General features: G+C 40.2%; 1 protein-coding gene across 1 annotated transcript in view; it reads right to left on the minus strand.

Annotated features, from left to right (window-relative positions):
- Positions 1 to 21661, minus strand: part of LOC122790551 (extracellular calcium-sensing receptor-like) — a 317740-nt gene that overhangs the window by 135096 nt on the left and 160983 nt on the right. The window contains exon 2 of the mRNA XM_044058099.1: positions 4597 to 5436. Coding sequence (XP_043914034.1) covers positions 4597 to 5436 — 840 coding nt within the window. The remainder of the gene's footprint in view (positions 1 to 4596; positions 5437 to 21661) is intronic.

Here is a 21661-nt window from a genome sequence, read left to right on the forward strand (position 1 = left end):
ATGTTGGTAAAATTGTTCAGGCATTTTACCATTTTGCTGAAGGCATACACAAACCATATCATATGCTATTTTAGGATGTATACCTTTAACCAGTTAATAGGAATCACATGTTGTATTAAAATTAGTATATATTACCATTCATTCAGATGTTCTTTTGGTCTGATGAAGTTGCATTTCAGCAACGAAAACGTGTGTTTTTAGTGGAATATACTGGCGTTAACCTTGGTCTTGTGGCAATAAAGAAAGTTTTAAACCAGCACCTATTCATTTTTGAACTTGGATATTCATTGGCATTCTTCCTGAAGTTGTATTCTACATTGGTTGGTTTGGACTATTACAGCTTCCCTTTAGTTCGTGGTTTTTGGTAAATCATCATGGACCTTATCCACAAAGATATAGGTAATCTCCAAACACTTGACCCTACTCTATTTGGATTTGTCAAAGGACGATCATGCCTGTTAAACCTGGTAGACTTCTTCGAGACAGTCACCAAGGACCTGGATGAGGGGAAATCTGTGCATACAGTCTACCTAGACTTAGCCAAGGCTTTTGACACTATCCCCCACTCAGGCATCATTGACAAACTCACCCAGCAAAGTATCAACCTTATATCATTAGATGGGTCGCTAACTCTGACTCACTGATAGAATACATATAGTCAAAATAGGGGAATTTACTTCAAAAAGCAGACCTGTAAACAGTGGTGTTCCATAGGGATCACTCCTGGAAGCTCTAAGGTTTGGAATCTATGTATCTGAAGTAGAAGCAAAAACTAAAGGTCTATGGCTGACAAAGTCTGCTGATGACTGCAAACTGTGAGCAGTCATAGAATCTCCAAATGATGTCAACTTCCTACAAAAGGATCTTACACAAACAAATGATTGGTGCCAATGTCATGGCTTTAAACTCAATGCAAAAAATGTATTATCATCCCTTTCAAGTAAGAGTGCTGCCCCTGCAAACTACCACAGAAATAGCAACACCCTGAGTACGCACTCAGTAGTGAGAGACTTGGGAACACAGGTTGACAGCAACCTTACCTTTGATCACCACGTTTCCACAGGTGTAAGAAGGGCATTCTATATTGCTCATCTCATAAGTAAGGACATTGACTCCAGAAAAAAAAGAAGTTATAACCTGTAATCTTCCCTCATTAGGCCAATAATTGAGTACAATGCCTCTTTTGGTATATACCTTTGTACCTTTCCAAGCACTTGCAGCAATTGAAGAGACCACAAAGATTTCTCACGAGGAAAATTCAAGGTCTTCAGCATCTGCCCTATGTGGATCACTGGAAATCACTGTCACTTTATTCTGTTTCATGCAGACTACTCAGAGATGATCTCTGCCTTGTGTATAAGGTCGTCTCTGACCCTGCTTTACTGGAAATGTTGTATATCCATAAGTCAAATGATACATGGGTTACTCGTTCTAAAAATCTTAACCTGATATGTGACATTAATATAACCTGCTGGAGGGACAGATTTGTCTCCCAGAGTTTACCAAACCTTTGGAAGAGACTTCCACTTCATGTCAAATTGAGCACCTCATTGGCCCTCTTCAAATGCAATCTGGACGATTGGATGGGTAACCATAAATTCACCTCTGGGGTTCTACCTGTGTCCCTCTTGGACAGGGGCAATAGGTGCTGATCATGGAAATAAGGGTATAACTTGGCTAGGTTTGTAAGGACCCTAGAGCCATTACCCTAGTAAAATCCTATGATCCTATGAACAGAGCCAAATTTTGTCTAGGAAGTCTATCAGAATGGTTTTAAAGGACTGAAGGGAAGGTATTTACCTGATGGATACAGGTAAGGAGTTACAGATTTATCAACATGGTGCAAGTACTCCTTTGTTCTTTCTTTATTTATATTTTGCTCTTTAAGGATGAGGACCTGTTGTACAGTAAGTAAAAATTAATTTCATTATGCTACAAGACTATTAATGCCATAGATGATGTTACAGATTCAGCTTTCCTAGTCTTTGTCAAGCTTAAAATGGATAAGGTACTATCTGGTCAACTTCAACTCATGAAATGTGAACTCCTCAATCATTGTTTTCCACGTGAAATCACTGCTGATGCATCTTATACCACTACTAGTGTACCTTCTAAGGATATAGTAGCAGTTGTTCTTTTGTTCTAAGATATTCATTCCTTGTTCATCTTTGTGCGTTCATGGAACTAGTATATATAATTTCAGGAGGTGTGGAGGCTTAACCCCATATGAAGTGTGAAGGGGGGGGTGCCCTGTGAAATACGCTTTATTTGTTTTCCATCTGGATGAGGTCAAAACCAGTTGTTCTCACATGGCCATTTATAGAGTAGTCTACAAATGGATAGCCCTTAACTATAGATCCAATGGAATCTGTAGCATATGGTCTCTCAACTCTGCTTATTTGTACATTGAATAGAAAACAATTATAGGAATTTATATCTGAGCATACTGAGCAATTTTCACTCAAAGTAGCTACAAATAAACAAACAAGCAAGCAAGCAAACAAACAACAACAACAAAAAAAATCAGACAAGTCAAACAAACTTACTACAATAAACAAATAGCCAGAAAAAGAAAAACTTTAATAATCTTAGTGTCTCAGCTATCAAGCCAAACAAACTAATCTGTTCTGTTTAAAACAGGTAAAAAGTCAGATGTGATCTTGGGTAGTTCTGTTATTGCATGCACAGGAAATATTTTGAGTCTTGTAATGACAAATCTTGAAGCAGAGCTGCATGTTGTAGGAATATGTTGGCACTGTAAGTATGTATTGAGGTAAAGTGATGAATGACTCCAGATATATTTGTAGAACTGTTTGAAAAATTTATAGAGATATTATACCAAATCAGTACAAGCACATTATATGCTTATCAATATATAGCTGAATAAGCAATAAGAAAACAGGTAAGTACTGAATAATTGATATTCTAAATGATTATTTATGTGGAAAAGAAAATTTATGGGAAGTGAATGTTCATGAAAATCTATAATCATAGTGGCATAGCTTTAAATGTATCAGTGTTTTTATTTATTATTCTTTGTTTGGTACCATTTTCAAGGACTTTTGCACATTAGCAAATGCGCAACTGATATCCAAGCGATTTCTTTCCATTTTAATTACAGCCCGCACTAGCAACATTTATATTAATTGACCTTTAATGCCTCTTTCTGGAAGTTTGGTTGTTTGTTTGTATGTTTGTTTGTTAACTACATGGATGAGGTGACCAAAAGTCCCTTTGTAAATTAATTAAAGCATTACATTAAATTTATTTCTGATCATTGGACTAAGGTTGTTTGTCTTTCGGCTTTTTCCCGGTAAGGGGTCGCCACAGTGGAACTCCGGTCCACTAATGATAGGCAGTAGAGTTTTACGAAACACCGAGGTGCCAGCTCGACGCCCAACCTTCAACGAAGGCATGCCCATTTACGCACGCATGTCTTTCGAATGCTACCCAACTGCCGGGAGGACATGCAGACTCCACACAGAAGGTACTCCCAAGCCCAGCCGAGAATCGAACGGGAGAACCTCTTGCTGTGAGGTAACAAAAGGAATGAATTATTAAAAACGGATGATTTTTGCAGATATGCTAAAGCAATGGAAACCTGTAGAGAAGCTCAACTACAGATCCAGTGAAACAAAGGACTACATTAGTGAGAAGGGAAATGGTCTGGCTTGAGATGGGAAAATGGCCTGGCAAATGGGCAGTAATAGTATGGCTAGTGGGTGATGTGAGAATGGCTAGTGAGCAATGTCAGAATGGTAGTGGGTGATGTCTGGATAATTAGTAGTTAATGACAGAATGGCTAGCTGTTGATTTTCTGGAGATTTAAGGATGACTAGTAAGTGATGTCAGAATGGTTAGCAGGGGATATTAGGGTGGGTAGTGGGTGATTTGTTCATTATCTGCTAATAAAATCGCTATTTCTATAAAGATCAGGTGAGATATGCTTTTTGCAGCTAATCCTAGTCCACAGTTGGAACTATAATTGCCAGCACACTGTCTGCATTTGAGAAGTAAAGATTTAATGATAAAAATAACTGATTTAATTGTAAAAAAAACTGAATATTTTAATATCTCACAAGCAAACTATTACTGTCTTGAGAGGAGTTAAGTTTGCTAATAAATGAATAATTTATAAAAAAACATGTTTAGATACATGTCTGTACGTGGAGGGGCCCTTTTTATGACTTGTAGAATAAGTAAATAATACAATGTGTTATAGAAAACAATGGATAAACTTAACTTGCAAAAAAATACAGTAAATATTAAGAAATATTAAACATAAATCAATGGTCATTATGGTCCTGCAAACTGTAGTATTGTGGCACCGAACAAGTATGAGAATATTGTTTGTTGTGAAAGATTTGTGCATATCACATTAGCTTAAAGCAGTTTTGGATATTAAGAAGTTGTCTGGGTGCATTAAAAGTTTACTTACCAAAGCTAGATGGCTGACTAAAAACAGATCTAAGTTTAAGCTTTGATAGCAGTATCAGTTGGAATTACATGATTGCATTATTTATGATCTGCCTATGGTACAAAAGTATCTGTTTTAGTTAATATTAGTTAATTGTCTGTTTTATCTACTGAACTTACCTGCCAGGGTTCAAAGTGGTGCATGTCAGGGCATGATCCATTTTCCAGGAAGCCATAACCTGGGGAACATGAAAACATGTCATGCAAAGCCTGTGCAGTTGCAAATACTGCTTGGTAAACTTTGTACGGAACGGTTAGGGAAGAGATGTCTGTGAAGGGGTTATTCAGTTCTTTTAGGTTTTCCCTCCCAGAACAAAACAGGGTTTCTTCATTTTCTGTTTTTCTTGCAGGCAGACTCAAGTTATATTGCCACCATTTACAACTAAAAGCCACCTCCCAAAACTCCTTCACAAATATGTCATTTGGAGTTTTAAAAGGATTAACATTTACAAGATGTTCTTTAAAGTAAGGCATTTCACCTTTGTGGTACACAAATCCAATTGTGCCATTTAATGTTTTAATAATATTATCATTGGAAAAGATGGGAGAGTAAAACCATCCATCTGAAGCAAGCCAGATCTTGTTAGTAATGTTATGCTTGGATATAACTTCCAAAACAGGACTCAGAGCTTCATCACTAGAGAAGGCCAGAATGGCATTTGCAGATGATCCCTTTATAACGCCGATAATTCTCTGGGTCTTTCTCTCACTGTAAGCCACAGGAATTGTTTCAAAGAAAGCAATACAAGCTTCAGACTTAAGGAGCTCTTCTTTTACTGTTTGACTGCCCTGTTGTCCATAGTCACTTTCCTCTGCCAGGATTCCAACCCAGGTCCAACCAAAATATATCAGCAGATGGGCTAAGCCAATAGTTTGGAATTTGTCATTAGGAACAGTACGGAGGAATGAAGGGAACTGTTTCTTGTTGCTCAACAATGCCACTGATGAACCATAACTAATCTAGAAGGAAAAAAATATTTTGAAACATGTGAAAGTAAGTACAACTCATCTGCTGCAACAACCTGAATGTTTATAAACATTATGGGATTTGTATTATCACTGCAAACTGTCCTGAGGGACTAGATGCCAGAATATGTTCTAAGTAAATGTGTTATCAAGAAGAACTGTACGTGACAGAATAGCAGGACAAACACAGGAGAACAGGAAATGCCATTCTTTTTGAGTAAAATTGCACAGTGCCAGAGAAGGAGGTGAAAATGTGGAATATACCCTGGGCCTCACTTTTACAGGACCCCACAACTTTTATGCTGCAGCCGACTGAAATATCAGCAACAACTTCCAAATGAGTCAGCAGTAGTTGCTTAATGAGAAATGGTCATGTTCTGAAACATCTTTATTTTACAGTTAACTCCATTCACATCTATACTTCAGATGTTAAAGCTGCAAATGATTTTGCAAACATGAGGATTGAGAAATTATGTCTACCAAGCAAGGCCATGTTGTGTATGTATATACATATATATATATATATATATATATATATATATATATATATATATATATACACATACACACACACACACACACACACACACACACACACACACACACACACACACACACACACACACACACACAATGTAATAGCTCAAGAAACATTGGATTTGTGTAATGGTTAACTAAGTGGACATGCATGCGAGATAGACCTGTTAGGACATAGCTAAGCAGTGTGCAAACACAAGCTACATTGCAAATGCCTAAGACTTACTATTTTGTGATATATATACCTGCTCCTATATCCCAGTCCTATCTGTACTCCAGGCCAGGATTTCCCAGTTGTTAAGAGCAATAATTGAATGTATTCACTTTCTATTTTTGGCAGTCTGCTTTGTGATAATCTTGTTTTCCCCTGTTTGAGCAATGAGGTGCTTCACGCAAACTAAATAAGCCTTTTCAAACATATTTTCTACATGAGGTGCATCATACAAATGTGGAATTAAAATAAGACAAAGAGGACAAATATTAAAAGCAAGGGAAAGTAAGGGACACATAATCAAAGTCAGCAAAAGCACAGTACCAATTGATAGTACACATCCAAAATTTCTACATCTATCAGGATTGGAACCCTCACACCAATACAGCTTCAGGAAAGAGGATGGATGTTTTAGTCCTCTCTGCCACAGAAGCTGCTTGGCAACACACAGCTGGGGTCATTCATCACACAACCAACTGCATGAGAATCTACACTGCTATCAAACCACTGACTGTATTTAGTACATTAAATGTCTTCATTTATTTGGACATACAGTGGTTAGTAGTCACACAACCTGTCATAATCATGCTTACAAATATACAGCTCTGTCTTACATGTCTGAGTTTGTTGGTAATTCATCAGTTATCTAACCAATGCAATTTATAAGTCATTCTATATAATTGGTTTTAAAGGTGAGAGGATTTCAACTGTGGCATAAACAAGCAGAAACTGTTGTATTGGTGGTGGCATAGCTGAGTTTCTGTTATGGCAGGAACAAGGGTACACTCCTCTTTTGGGGTGGGGGAACAAAGTGCTGTTACTGCTATGACTCAAATAAGTCTGAAGTCAGAAACTGCAATGTGTATCATTACTTTCTAACTTTTCTCTTGAATGATTTAGTAGTCCAAAAGTATGGTTCTAAACTGAGGCCATGCAGTGAACATTAGTATTCTGCAGCAGTATGACTGTATGAAGTTTCATGCCTGAGGTCTCTTAATTACAAATGGACACATATTAGTAAAATAAATGTCTGCAGTCATGTGATAAGGTATTTCTGTACAAATGCACCACTATTTACTTGCTCACCGCACCAAGTTAAGAAATATAAGGATATGTCATAATATTATTCAAGAATACAGTCTACATTCAGGGCTTACCATGCAAATGTAGCAGCTGACACACCTTTAGTTCAGAAGAATAGGCCATTCTAGATGTCTAACTGGTAAATGGCTTGATAGTAGTGAACACGTTAAAGAAAGAGAGAGAGAGAGAGTCACAAGATCACATGCAAGAGTTGCTAATATGCAACTCAGGTAGAATCCCTCTTAGTAATGAAAGGACACTGGATTAGAATCAATGATTGCAAAGTCATCCCCAGTGAAGCAGTCAGCCCACAGCATAAACAACTGGTTGTCACAATCAGCTTGCAAGCAGTGGTGAAAAAAGGCTCTAAGGTCAACAGAAACTAGTCTGAAGATCTGGAAGTTGACAAGAGAGAAATTGCAACAGTGCATGGGATTTCTCAGGGTTCTAGTACTGGTGGAGTGGAAGAAAAATGGCAGCACCTCAAAACAACATGTGTGTAGACTACAGAAGAGATATGAGGCTGAACCAGGTATGGAAATGATGTACATAAGGAAAGCTGGTGGTGGAATGCAGAAGTTCAGGAAGTTATTAAAAGAAAGGAGTGTAGAAAAAAAAGGGAGACAGAAAAGACTGACCAGTCTAGGAAGGAATACAGATTGGCTAACAAAGAAGATAAGAAAGGAATTGCAATAGCAAAGAGCAGCACATAGGAGGGACTCGACCAGCTTCTGGAAAGTGACTCAATAGGTGGCACAAGGAAACTTTATCAGGTTGCAAGGCAAAGACAAAAAAATAAAGAAGACACCCTTAATTAGAGATGCCAGCAACAACCTGCTCACCAGTCTACAGGATATCAAAGGAGGATGGAAGGAGTACTTTTAGAATCTTGTGAATGAAGAAAAGCCCACAGAAGCAAAACTGCCCCAGACATAGCCTACGGTGAGAGAAGAAGTGGAGCCTACCCTAGAAAAAGTAAGGGTAGCACTAAGGGCAATGAGATCAAGGAAAGCAACAGGCTCAGATGAGGTCACAGCAGATATGATAAAGATGCTGTGTGAGATAGGGAAGAAATGGCTCCTTAGGGCATTCATTGCAGTATCCCAGATGACTGGAGAATAAGCATATTTGTGTCAGTGTACTTAAATAAATGGTGACATCCACAACTGTAGGCAGTACACAGTCGTCAAACTCCTGTCACATTGCATGAAAGTTCTGAAGGTAATTGATAAATACATATGCACAGTAGTAGAAAGTAAGATGGGAGATGAACAGTACAGATTCAGATCAGGATGTAGCACAACTGACCGGATGTTTGCAGTTAGACAGATAGTTGAGAAGAAGCTAAAGATGAAGAAAGATTCCAAATGGGCATTCCTAGACTTGGTGAAAGCATATGTCAAGGTTCCAAGAAAACTGATTTGGGCAGTACTGTGGTGGCTGAAGTCCCAGAAACAATGCTTGAATTAATGTGGGCTATGTACAAGGACCCAATGACTCAAGTATAAACAGTGTTCGGAATCACAGAGGGATTCCCAGTGGGAGTGGGTGTGCACCAGGCTTCAGCTCTGCCTACTTCTATTCCAACTGGTAATAGACTACTTTAGCAAACAGGTCAGAAGGGACAGATCAACAAAGTTACTGTATGCAGACAATGTGGCATTACAGACAGACTCTGAGCAAGAACTTCAGCAAAGGAAAGGGAAATGGAATGCTAAACTGAAGATGGGATGAAACTAAGCACAGATAAAATAGTGGTAATGGTAGCAAATTGGGGAAATCGAAGAAGCTGAGAACAGAGATAGAAGGGAAGATAGCAGAAGAGGTTAATAGCTTCAAGTATCTGGGAGGGGTGATTGATGAGAAAGAAAGTCTGAATGAAGAGGTCAAAGCTAGAATCAGAGGGGCTGCAGCCTACTGGCATAGAGTTTCAGGTGTGGTGAATGACAGAGGAATGCTGAAAAGTAAGGTGTACAAGCTAGTGGTGTGGCCAGTACTACTACATGGTACAGAAGGCTGAGCAGTAAAGGTGGAGCAGATGAGAAATCTACATGTGATGGAAATGAAGTGCCTGTGAAGGGTAGTAGGATACACACTGTGGAACAGATGAAGATATGAGGACATAAAGCAAAAGCCAAAGTAACTCCAATTGCAGAAAAGATCAAAGAGAACAGATTACAGTAGTTCAGACACATGTGCAGAAAAGTAGAAGACAATCTGGTGAAGAAGATTTGGGACAGACACGAAGAAAGTAAGAGGAAACAAAGATGTTCAGCAAAGAGGTGAATGGATTGTGTAAGAGATGATCTGTGACAGTCAGGCATGAATGTCGAAGAAGGCAGGAGTCTGGCATTGAATCAAGAGAGATGGTGAATGTTATCATGACACCCCGACTCCATGTAGAAAATGGGAAAAAGGGGGTTGATGATGATGATGATGATGATGATGAAATGCTACCATCAGTCACGTGTGCCTGATGTGATAATTATTTAACTGCCCTATAATGGTGTTTGCTTAAATAAGTTAAAGGTAATGCTGCATCCGCCTTAGAGCCATGGCTGATGACCCCCATTGGCAGTCCCCAGATAGAGGCAGAGTCTGTACAACAGACATAACATCATTACACATGTGTTCAGAGTACTGAAATCTCACTGCCTGGATGTAGATGGTGGTGCACTGCAATATGCTCCCAAGATATACAGCAAGCAATCTGTGTTGTGTGTCATGCTATGAAGCATGGCACTATGTAAACAGTTACAGCAGTGGTTGACATTGGTGTGCCCCAGCAGAGGACCTGCTGAGGAGTTGGGGAAGACACAGTCAGGAGAAGTAGCCGCTGCAGTGGCCTCCCATGAAAAGCAAAGACAGGCACTATATGTCCTGGCAATGGCAAATCTGTGGTATTTAATTCACAGCAATAGGCTGTTACAGAACAGTGATGCATATAGTTATATGCCTATTACCTAAGCCACATGAGCCATGCTGCATGCAGGCTGCAGTCATCAGCTTTTACATAGGTTTGGGGACATAGTGGTACTGGAAAATAGCACCAGCATATATGGTAGGGTCACTGGTAGTGCTTCTGGTAATCCTGCACATGATTAGGATGCAGGTGTAGGGGATTATGTTCTGAGGTGATGGTGAAGAAGCTTGTAAGAGTGGAATACTAGTCAACTGTAGCAGCTGTCCCTGCAGAGAAAACTGTGAAGGCATATGTACTAGGAGAGGTCACAGTATGTGGTGTCCATATGTTGGATTGTGGCCATGACAGGTGGCAGGCAGTCACTATAGTCTGTCTAGTCAAGTGTATGCGTCAACTGGGGAAGGAGCTGCTGTGAAACTACTGGACTGTAATCTTAGTGTTTTTGTGTGTGTGTGTGTGTGTGTGTGTGTGTGTGTGTGTGTGTGTGTGTGTGTGTGTGTGTGTGTGTGTGTGTGCGTCCGTGCATGCGCACATGTTTGCTCGTGCACTTGTGTGTGTGTGTGTGTGTGTGTGTGTGTGTGTGTGTGTGTGTGTGTGTGTGTGGTAACGTCACACTGGAGCTTGACAAATGTCATAAATGTCTACAGGACCTTTCACTAACATGGGTGGAGGCAATAACGGATTCAGAAGTGTGCTGCTCGCATCCACAATAGTGTCCATGATCAGGAGTTTAGAAGACAGTAGAGGGAGAGGATTTTCATCTACATCCATGTGAGCAACCAGGGGTGGAGGTGACAGTGGAGCCAGAAGGATGTGGTCTATGTCCATGTCCATGTGAGCAGCCAATGCAAAAGGCAGAGCCAACAGCAGTGGTAGCTACGTGTCTAAAGTGGCTATGCTTAAATGCAGTGTGCAACCATCCTATACTTCAGCTATGTCTGTTATGTGCAAGTAGCTGAAGAGACCCCATAATGGCTGCTAAATATAGCACTGGCCCCTGCAATAACTGAAGGTGGTCACAAAGGTCATGGAAATCTTCAAGCAGGCTACACAGCACACTATCTCTAAAGTTGTCTGAGCAGCATTAAGCTGTGCCTAGATCATAACTCAGCATATTCACTGGTTGTTGTCTACAGTGATAGCAATATCATACAATACACATTCAACAAATTCCAATACATGTGAGAGATGCAACCATATAGCCAAACTGGAGGCTAAGCTCTCTCAACTCAGTACTGGTATAACCAGTCAGGAGGAGAAGGAAACCACACTCACTACAATTCCAGCCTCACATAGACCTACCACGACAGCAAACCAGACACATAATCACACAAAAACATACTCGGAGACCTCCAAAGCAGATACCCAAGCAAACGCTACCCCAAAACAAAACACGTGCAACACATATCTCACAAAGCCAGTGTGCTGAACAGTCACAGCCCTTAAGACTAAACAACACACCTGATACACTTGTAATAGGTGACTCTATCGTCAGGCACACTGACGTCCCACTCACCAGGCTGAACAAGGAGAGGGTCACGGTGAGCAGCCTGTCAGGCGCTAGGATCCACCACATAACACAAGCACTCAGGTCACTCCAAGGCAAGTACAAATATGACTCAGTCATTGTCCATGCTGGTGTGAATGACCTGAGACGTACCTCCCTGGACTACATGAAGAGAGACATAAAGGAGCTCTCTGAGCATGTAGCCCAGGCCGGTATGACCCTGACCTTGAGTAGCATCTTACCCTCACCAAGAATGATGCCACAATATGAAGACAAGATGATCAATTTCAACAACTGGCTTAAGTACTGGTGTCATTCAAAGGGGATCCAATGCCTGTCAGCTTGGGATGATATGCTCGACAGGCCACGATGCTTCGCTAGGGATGGCTTGCACCTGTCAGCCCTGGGCTTTCGGATATTGGCAAAGGCTCTTGCTACCCCCATAGTGCCTTTTTTAGGCAAGGCTCAAAAGACAAACCCACCTCCATAGGTATCACAAGAGATAAGAAACTAAGAGTAATGCTACTCAATGCCAGAAGTCTAAACCTCAAGATGCATGCACTCAAAACTCTCCTGAGCATGGAGAACATCGATATCTGTGCAGTAACAGAAACCTGGTTCAGGGCTCAAGAGAGCACCCCAGCACTACCAGGTTATACCTCATACCATGCTTTTTGGCCCCATAACTTGGACCGAACCACAAAAGGAGGGGGAGTATCGATATTCATCAAAGATACCCACACCTCCAGGTTGGTGGCAAAGCACGAAGCATCAGAGACTATCCATGTGCAACTAACAGTGGGTAAAACTGCCTTCCAGTTTATAGCCTGCTACAGACCACCCTCCCAAACCCAGGAACCCCACTCGGCCTACCTGAGAACACTGGAAAATATGAAGGTCTCTCCAAACACCATTATATTGAGCGACTTCAACTACCCAAACATAGACTGGGAGCATTATTCTAGCTCCAACACCCTAGCCCAAAGGTTCCTAGAATTTATAAACTCAAATGCTATGGAACAACTTGTTACCACTCCCACAAGAGGGGAAAACATACTGGACCTGATCATCACCAACATGGGGACACTATGCTCCAGACCAGAAGTGTATCCCTCACTGGTAAGATCAGACCATAAAGTAATCTCACTGGATATTCACATCCCGACCCCACCCCCTGCCCAGAAAACCACAGTGAAAAACTTCTCTAAAGCAAATTTCACACTCCTCAAAACCGAGGTGGAATCCTTCAAAGCCCCCGGGCCTGTGGAAAATACGGCCCAGACCACAGAATCCTTTATAAACGCATTCTATGAACACCAAGACCCAATCCTCCAAAGGCAGACGTCCTGTCTGGTGGACCCCAGCCATAAACAAACTATACAATAGAAGGAGGAAGCTACTAAATGATAGAGCAAAATCCCAAAAAGGGAAGGCATCACTGATCAGTATTAGCAAAAAACTACGGGCACTCATAAAATTGTCTAAGGCCAGCTTCGAGAGAAAAATTGCACAGGACACTAAGGATAATCACAAGGCTTTCTTTAGTTATGTTAGGAACCTGGGTGGGAATTCCCAGATATGCTCAGAATTAGTCCAAAATGACAAAAAGTACATTGAACCCACAGACATTGCCAACATCCTAGCTGACAGGTTCAGCTCAAACTCCCCCCCCTCCCCACCAAAGGGGCAAATATCTATCCCAGCAGAATGCTGCCCCCCTGACATCTCAGATGCTCAGGTAAGAGCCGCCCTCTCCAAAGCAAAAAACACAGCATCAATGGGACCAGACGGTGTCCCGGGCTGCGTCCTACATAAACTCCAAGAAGAGCTAAACCCAAACATAAAACTACTGTTCAATCTTAGCCTTACTACAGGATATGTGCCCAAAGAGTGGCGTACAGGAACAGTGGTCCCTCTCCATAAAGGTGGTGCCTCAACGGATCCTGGAAACTATCACCCCATAAGCCTGACTAGCTTGGTCTGCAAAGCTATGGAAAGGATCATCATGGACCTCATAAATAAAGATATTGGGGACCTACAGACACTGGATCCTACCCAGTTCGGCTTTGTTAAGGGCAGATCCTGCCTCTTAAACCTGGTTGATTTCTTTGAAACAGTCACCAAGGCCATTGACGAGGGAAGGTGGTCCACACAGCCTACCTGGACCTCGCAAAAGCCTTCGATACAATACCCCACTCGGGCATTATAGATAAGCTCACCAGCTTAAATATAAACCCCTATGTCACTAGATGGATTGCAAACTGGCTCAAGGACAGAACCCACATGGTTAGAATTGCTGGAGCCATGTCAAACTCCAAACCAGTTACAAGTGGTGTCCCACAAGGCTCAGTCCTGGGACCTCTCTTGTTCGGTATATATTTCTCGGAGGTACAGGCCAACACGGAAGGAATGTGGCTGACGAAGTTCACAGATGACTGCAAACTGGGCGCCATAATCGACTCACCAGCTGACACAAGCATCCCCCAAAAGGGCCTCATAGAAACAGACAACTGGTGCCAGAGCCATGGCCTCAAGCTAAATGCCAAAAAGTGTATAGTCATCCCCTTTGGCAAAAACAAAGTGCCCACAAATTACCACATCTGTGCCTGACGTACAAAGCCATGTCCAACCCGGAATTAATGGACATGCTGCACCTCAGAAAATCCAAATCCCATCAAGCTACGCGCTCGAGAGACTTGAACCTCAGCACTGAAATAAATAGGACATGCTGGAGGGACAGATTCATAACCCAGAGGCTCCCTTCACTCTGGAATAAAATCCCAGTCCAGATTAGGCAGAGTCCCTCATTGACTCTCTTCAAGAGAAATCTTGATGAGTGGATGGGAGATTGTAGGTTTACCCCGGGTATCACTTCAGTGTCACTGTTAGACAGAGGCACAGTATACTAACCTCGAAAAAGGGCATAGCAAAATAAATTTAAAATGGGTGGCGAAAGCCAAACACATTCTGGCTAGGCTTATAAATGCCCTAGGGCAGATAGCCTAGTATGAACCTATGAACCTATGAACATTCCTGAGGTCATTGATGGGTACCTATGAGTCTCTTCACAATTCCAGATAAGCACATCTCAAAGGTTGTGTATTTGCATCTCCGCAAGCTGCCTCTCATTTTGTTACCCGTGGAGTATGTGCAGGATGCATACAGACAGGATGTCCTTCACTAAAAAATGGAGCTTTCCCCTTAGCCATGGGTAAGGAGAATCTCCTTCCATTTTTTTTCAGAAAATGCTTAGGAATCTAATAATGTGTTGTTGACAGTGCCTCTCTCTGAGTAATGTACACTATGACATCATTATCACCACTGTGGATGCACTGATATCTGGCATGTACAAACCATTACTACACTATCCTCTTCCAGTGGAATCTGTAAAAGCAGGGGAACCTTATGTTGGAGTGGCTCAGAAGGATCCTCATTTTTGTAAGTTGATGTCAGGTGCAGTGGCTGGTCACATCTGAGGTACACTAGCTGCTGGATTCCTTCCTACAGACCATGGAGCGCCTCCTGGCATGGTTGATAGAGTCATATAACTTGCCAGCCCCAACCATCAAAACACCAGCGGCACAGCCTGGTCATGATGACAGCCATGAAGATTGCTATCTGCATGGGTTCTTCTCTACACTAGTCAGATAGTCCTTTTGTACCTCACCTTGTTCCCCATCATGATGGTCTGCTTCTTCTTGTGTCATTTTCCATAACCTGCTTTTAGTTACTTCTCACCCTTACCAATTGTTCTTCATCTAGCTGTCTGCATCTTTCTACTGTTTTTGACCTTTTGCTTATGCAGTACTCCTATCAGTTTATCCATGTTTTATGTGTTCTGGTCTATCTCTCCTATATTTCCTACATCCTTTTTTTTTCCCCAGATACCCTACCTTTTAAAAAAGTAAAATGGGCACCTGTCCTACACAAATGCCCTTCTCCCACCTATATTTCCTTCAGGTTGCCTTTCTGTGGGTTTCTCTGATTTCCATTTCACTTCTGCTTTTCTATCTCATCCTTTTCTCCTCATATATATGATGATCTGTGTTGAGACACTAATGTGATACCCCCCTGCAGTCTGCTCACAGTCCCTGTGTTTCAGCCATAGGTTCATGGATTTATAGGTAAGTACTAGACTAGCTGCCTTTGTGGGCCATTTTAAGCTAAGCCAATTTCCCTTTTGTGATTGAATTAACCTATTCCTGTTGGTGTTAGGTAGCCTTACCCATGCTGTCATCAATAACTACATATTAGAGTGAGAATAACTGGGATCATACCATAGATAATATGGGATAAAGCATTTAGTAGCTGCTTTTTTTCCATTAGTAGTATGGCAGCAATCCTGGAGTTCCTTTTGTTTCCCATACATAAATCCAAGCTGTTATTGAATATGGACAGGAACAATCTTTGTTTTACATGGATGGGGAGTCTGTTCCAGAGCAGAGATATCCTCTGTGAGCTATAGCTGTCCCTTAAAAACTATTCAATTCACATTGCAGAAAAGGTTTAGATCATTTAAATCCCTAGACCAAGTATTTCCAATTCCATGTGACTTGCTGATATGCAGAAAAATATCAGTATGAAGTTGGAGGAGCCTTGTATATCAGATATAGGTCACCTCTTAGCAGTCTGTAGGATACCAAATATAGTAACAGGACTTTGAGTCAGTTCATGTAAGACCTATTGATTAAGCTTTGCATCATTTTAGTAAGGTATCACTGTGGGCATTCTAGTTGTTGCATGTGTCTGGACAGATACATACCAAATGAGGCATTATACTCAATGACTGGCCTGATGAGGGTTGTCTAGAAGCAGAGAGACATCCCTAGATCTAGTATCAATCCCTTTCTTTTTAAGCTGTGCAAATTATAAGGATTTTCTTATGGCAAATGACACATGTTGGCTGAAAGCTAGATCACTGTCCACATAGATTCCCAAATCCTGAGCAACTGCATCAACTCTTAGGAATATATTGTCAATGACATAGTTCCCCATGGTAGATTACTTCCTAAAGAAAACAGTAATACATTTTTGGACATTTAGCTTCAGACCATGAATCTAACACCAGTTATTTACTTGGGCAAACCTTCCTGCAGGCTTACATATTTAAATATTTCTGTTCATGAACATTTGGCTCTGCCCTTGAGCAGCACTGTAGTATGCAGAAAGATCACCTCTTATTCAGCAAGCCTTCCAAGTATGGAGAAAAATATGGCATTTAATCTAAAAGACCAAATGATAGTTCATCATCACTTCTGCTTTCATCAGTGACTATAAAGGCACAAGAGGAAACTAAAATTATACTTTTAACAATTAAAAATCATAATACAAATTTTTCACTAAACAATTACTTCTACAAGTGTCTTCCAGAGAAGAATACATTGTAAATGTAGGCCTCTTATGAAGATGTACTACAAAACTACTGGAAACATTGTATCTTCTACTCTGCTAAGATACATAAAATAATGCAGAAAGTCAGAAGCTTAAAAAATTATGAAAATGATTCATCATAAATACAATATTGTTTGTAACTTTAACTGCCTTTTAGACCAAGTCACGGCTGAAAAGGGTCTTTTTGCCAGCCTCATTTACCTAGTTAACAAACTGAAAGAATACGTACATAAGTATGTATATACATACTTTCAATAACCAAGCACATATGACTGGCTTTCAATCTCTTTCTCATCAATCTGATACTTTAATTACTTTTCAGAAAATAATAAAAAATTAAGAACAGAAAGTCTTTAAAAAATAGTGGAATAAAGTATCATAAAGGATGGTAATTTAGAAAACTTTGAAAATGGATAGAAAAAAAATAATTTTCATTTCATTGGAACTTTAGTTGAGTCAGCAGATTATAATGCCCTATAACTTCCTTCATTTCTTAAAATAATGGGATATAGAAAAATAATCGATATATAATACAATATTATTATTAAACACACATATATGACACAATACCCCACTTGGGCATTGTTGATGAACTCAAGAGGTTAGGTACAAACCTGTATGTCACCCGGTGGATAGCCAACTGGCTCACAGACAGGACCTAGGAAGTTAGAACTGGGGAGTCCACCTCTACAAAGAGGCCAGTCACAAATGGAGCCTCTCAGGGATCATTCCTTGGACTGCTCCAATCTCAGTGGTCCCTGGCTGACTAAATTTGCACATGATTGCAAATAAGGATCTGCCCTTGAATGTCACACTGACACAAATGTTCTCCAGGAGGGGATAACACAGACAAACAACAGATGTCAGAGCCATGGACTAAAACTAAATGCCAAGAAATGCATAATAGTATCCTTTGGGAAGTCATCCATCCCTGGTAACTATCATTTGACAACACACCCCTTAGAGGTGACCCAGTAGTCAGGGACTTAGGGACACACTTAGATAGTAATCTAGCCTTTGACCATCATGTGTCTGCAGTGGTGAGGAAGTCATTCTATGTTGTGCATTTTATAAACAAAGGTATGGCATCTAAGTCCAAGGAAGTCATTGTTCCACTGTATTCGGCCTTCATTAAACCTATCATTGAGTACAATTCCCCCTTTTGTTTGTACCTTCCCAGGCACATCCAACAAGTGGAACATCCACAGATGTCCCTCACTAAAAGAATGCAGGGTGTAAGTTAAATGTCCTATGCAGACCACCTCATAGCCCTATCCCTATATTCTGTCTCCCACAGGCTTTTGAGGGCAGATCTATTCCTGGCATAAAGGACATTGTCAGCTACCACTCTGATGGACCTCCTGCATATCCATAAAATAAACACCAGAATTACCTGTTCTAAAGATTTAAACCTTACCTGTGATATAAATAAGACCTGCTGGAGAGATAGGTATCTATTGAACAGTCTCTTCATCCACGTGAAGTAGAGTTCCTCCTTAACCCAATTCAAGTGCAACTTGGAAAATTGGATGGGAAAATGGAAATTCATCCCTAGCTTGGCACCTATGTCTAATGGACACAGGCAACCTGTAAATGGTTCATCTCCCAGGTCCATGCTTACACTTATCAAGGTTGTCAGAACTTGCCAGAGATGAGGGTGCGGTGCCTAGATGACCAACTGAGAGTAGTGAATTTTGGGAGCTCCATAAACTAGTATAATAATATAGGAACATTTTATTATTTTCAAGTTTAAAACATCAGAAGTCTATAGATAAACTACTAAACTACATAAATATCAATTTTGGTGGCGATATACAAACATTTTCCTGTCAAGTAACTTGGAGATATACTGAGTCACTGAATATGAACAATTCAAGGAATTCTCATCCAGATGCTGCTTTGAAAAACGAACTGTAATTGATTACATCTACCTTACAGGTACTATCTTTGAAGATGGATGGCTTTAAAAATTACTTAGAAAACCTCAAATTAAATTCTCAAAAACAGACTGATACTCTTAAGGAACTATAGCAGCAACACCATACAACATAACAAATATAGAAACCTCTCTAAATGACATTGAAGGGAGACTCAAAGAGGAAAAATTCCAAAAAGAATTTCTGCTTAAATAGAATACATGGCTGCTTAATAAAATAAATGACTTAGAAAACAGGGAAAGGAGAAACAACATAAAGATCTTTGGTCTGCCTGAAAACACTGAAGGAGAAGACATTATTTCATTCTTAACAACATGGATTCCTGAATTTTTAGACTTTAAAGAAGAACTTTAATTTGAAATTGAAAGAGTGCATAGAGCACTGAAGAAACCTGCTTCTAATGTAATAAATGCTCCACCTAGATCCATAGTTGTAAAATTCCTTTCATTTCTGGACAAGGAACTAATATTAAAATCTGCTTGGAGAAAATCCCCCTTAAAATACAATCAAAGCCTGATAAGGTTTGACAATGATTATTCTTCCAGAATACTAGAACAAAGGAAAAAAGTCTGGCCAAAAATAAAACTGTTAAAACAAAACAACATTAAAGCAGGGCTGGCCTTTCCAGCCAAGATAAAAATACTTTTTGCCAATGAGGTGAGAACCTTTAATGACTTAGAAGAAGCTACTATATTCATCAAAAACAACAACATAGTGTTTATCCCAGAAGAAATGGAATGGATTGCCCCTACTCTTAAAAGAATAAAAGAAACAAATCCTTGGACTGATGCTAGAAAGAAGAAACAAAAAGTCTGATTACAAGATAGCTGTCCCAAAAAATAACTCTTACAACTATATCTCTCAAAGTATCAACTGATATGGTATATCACTTGTCATCTGTTTCTATTTTTAAAAAAGGAGGGATTCTTAAACAACTGAGAAATAGTAGTTTTTTTAGAATAAAAAACTGATTACAAGATAGCTGTCCCAAAAAATAACTCTTACAACTACATCTCTCAAAGTATCAACTGATATGGTACATCACTTGCCATCTGTTTTTATTTTAAAAAAAGGAGGGATTCTTAAACAACTGAGAAATAGTAATGATTTATTCAGAATGTTCAAAGAGTCCAATAATTCTTCACAAACAAAGGTAGATCAAGATGGGTTACTATTTACATTATATATAAGCCAAACAAAGCAATGCCACAGTGGTACGGTGGTAGCGCTGTTACCTCACAGCAAGAGGTTCTCCCATTCGATTCTCAGCGTGGCTTGGGAGTGCCTTCTTTGTGGAGTCTGCATGTCCCCCCTGCGGTTGTATAGCATTTGAAAGACATGCGTGCGTAAATGGGTGTGCCTTTGTTGAAGGTTGGGCGTCGAGCTGGCACCTCGGCATTTTGTAAAAAGCTACTGCCAATCATTAGTGGACCGGACTTCTGCTGTGGCGACCCCTTACTGGGAAAAAGCTGAAAGGCAAACAACAACAACATAAGCCAAACAAAGCAACATATAATAGAAACAGAAGTTTCTATTCCCCTACTTGAACTCAATGAATACTTTTCTTGATCATTTTCATTGATTTTACTTATAATAATTTAAGTAATTAATGAAACTAAGTCAACAAGGTACCATTCATCAGAGTTCAGGCTCAAATGTAGCAAATTAACATCATATATAATAGTAGTAACAGTAGAGTGTTTTGAAAAAAAATGCTGTCATGGAGACTAATGCCTTCTTCAGTTAAAGTATGATTTAGAAATGTCATGTATATCCTGGTTAAATAATAGTAACATGCTCTTTGTACAAATGTCATCATTATTCTGTCTAAATATGGTTAATATCAATTATGGCAGGTATCACAGCTATGAGTGCTGTTTGATCAATCCTGATATGGTGTGTGTGGATGCAGCTGTGTCTGGCAGCTAGTAAAAATGTCATTATTATTTTGTCTAAACATAGTTAATATCAATTATGGCAGGTATCATAGCTTCAAGTGCTGTTTGATTAAGCCTGATATGGTGTGCATGGATGCAGCCATGTCTGTCAGCTAGTACAAATGTTGGTATTATTCTGTCGAAATATAGTTAATATCAATTATGGCAGGTATCATAGCTTTGAGTGCTGTCTGATCAATCCTGATATGGTGTGCATGGATGCAGCTGTATCTGGCAGCTAGTACAAATGTCATCATTATTCTTCTAAACATAGTTAATATCAATTATGGCAGGTATCATAGCTTCATCTATGGGAAGCTGTGGGCTGCAACTTGTGATTGAGGTTTGCTGATGCTTGTGTATTGGGAAGAGACATTTAGTGTTTTGGCCTGGATCCAGGGGAAGGGGTGGATAGAACTGTGATTTGGGACATTTTGGCAGAGAATACTTTGTATGTATGTTGAGTGAGAGGTGGGAGGGCTGGAGGAGTGTGTTGTCTCTTGCTGTGGTGGCTTGTTGGGAGGTTTTTTTTTTTTTGATCTGTTTGCTCTCTGTTCTTTTCCTGGCTGTTGCCTCACTGAAAGGGAGAGAATTTAGGCTTGAAGTTGCAGTGAAGTGAAGCTTTGCTTCAGATGCATCGTGAGCCTCTGGTATTCAGTACACAGACACACTAACAGAAACAGATGCTCCCAG

This window comes from Protopterus annectens, chromosome 16.part0, assembly GCF_019279795.1.
Source record: "Protopterus annectens isolate FY-2018-M chromosome 16.part0, PAN1.0, whole genome shotgun sequence".
Classification (NCBI taxonomy): Eukaryota; Metazoa; Chordata; order Ceratodontiformes; family Protopteridae; genus Protopterus; species Protopterus annectens.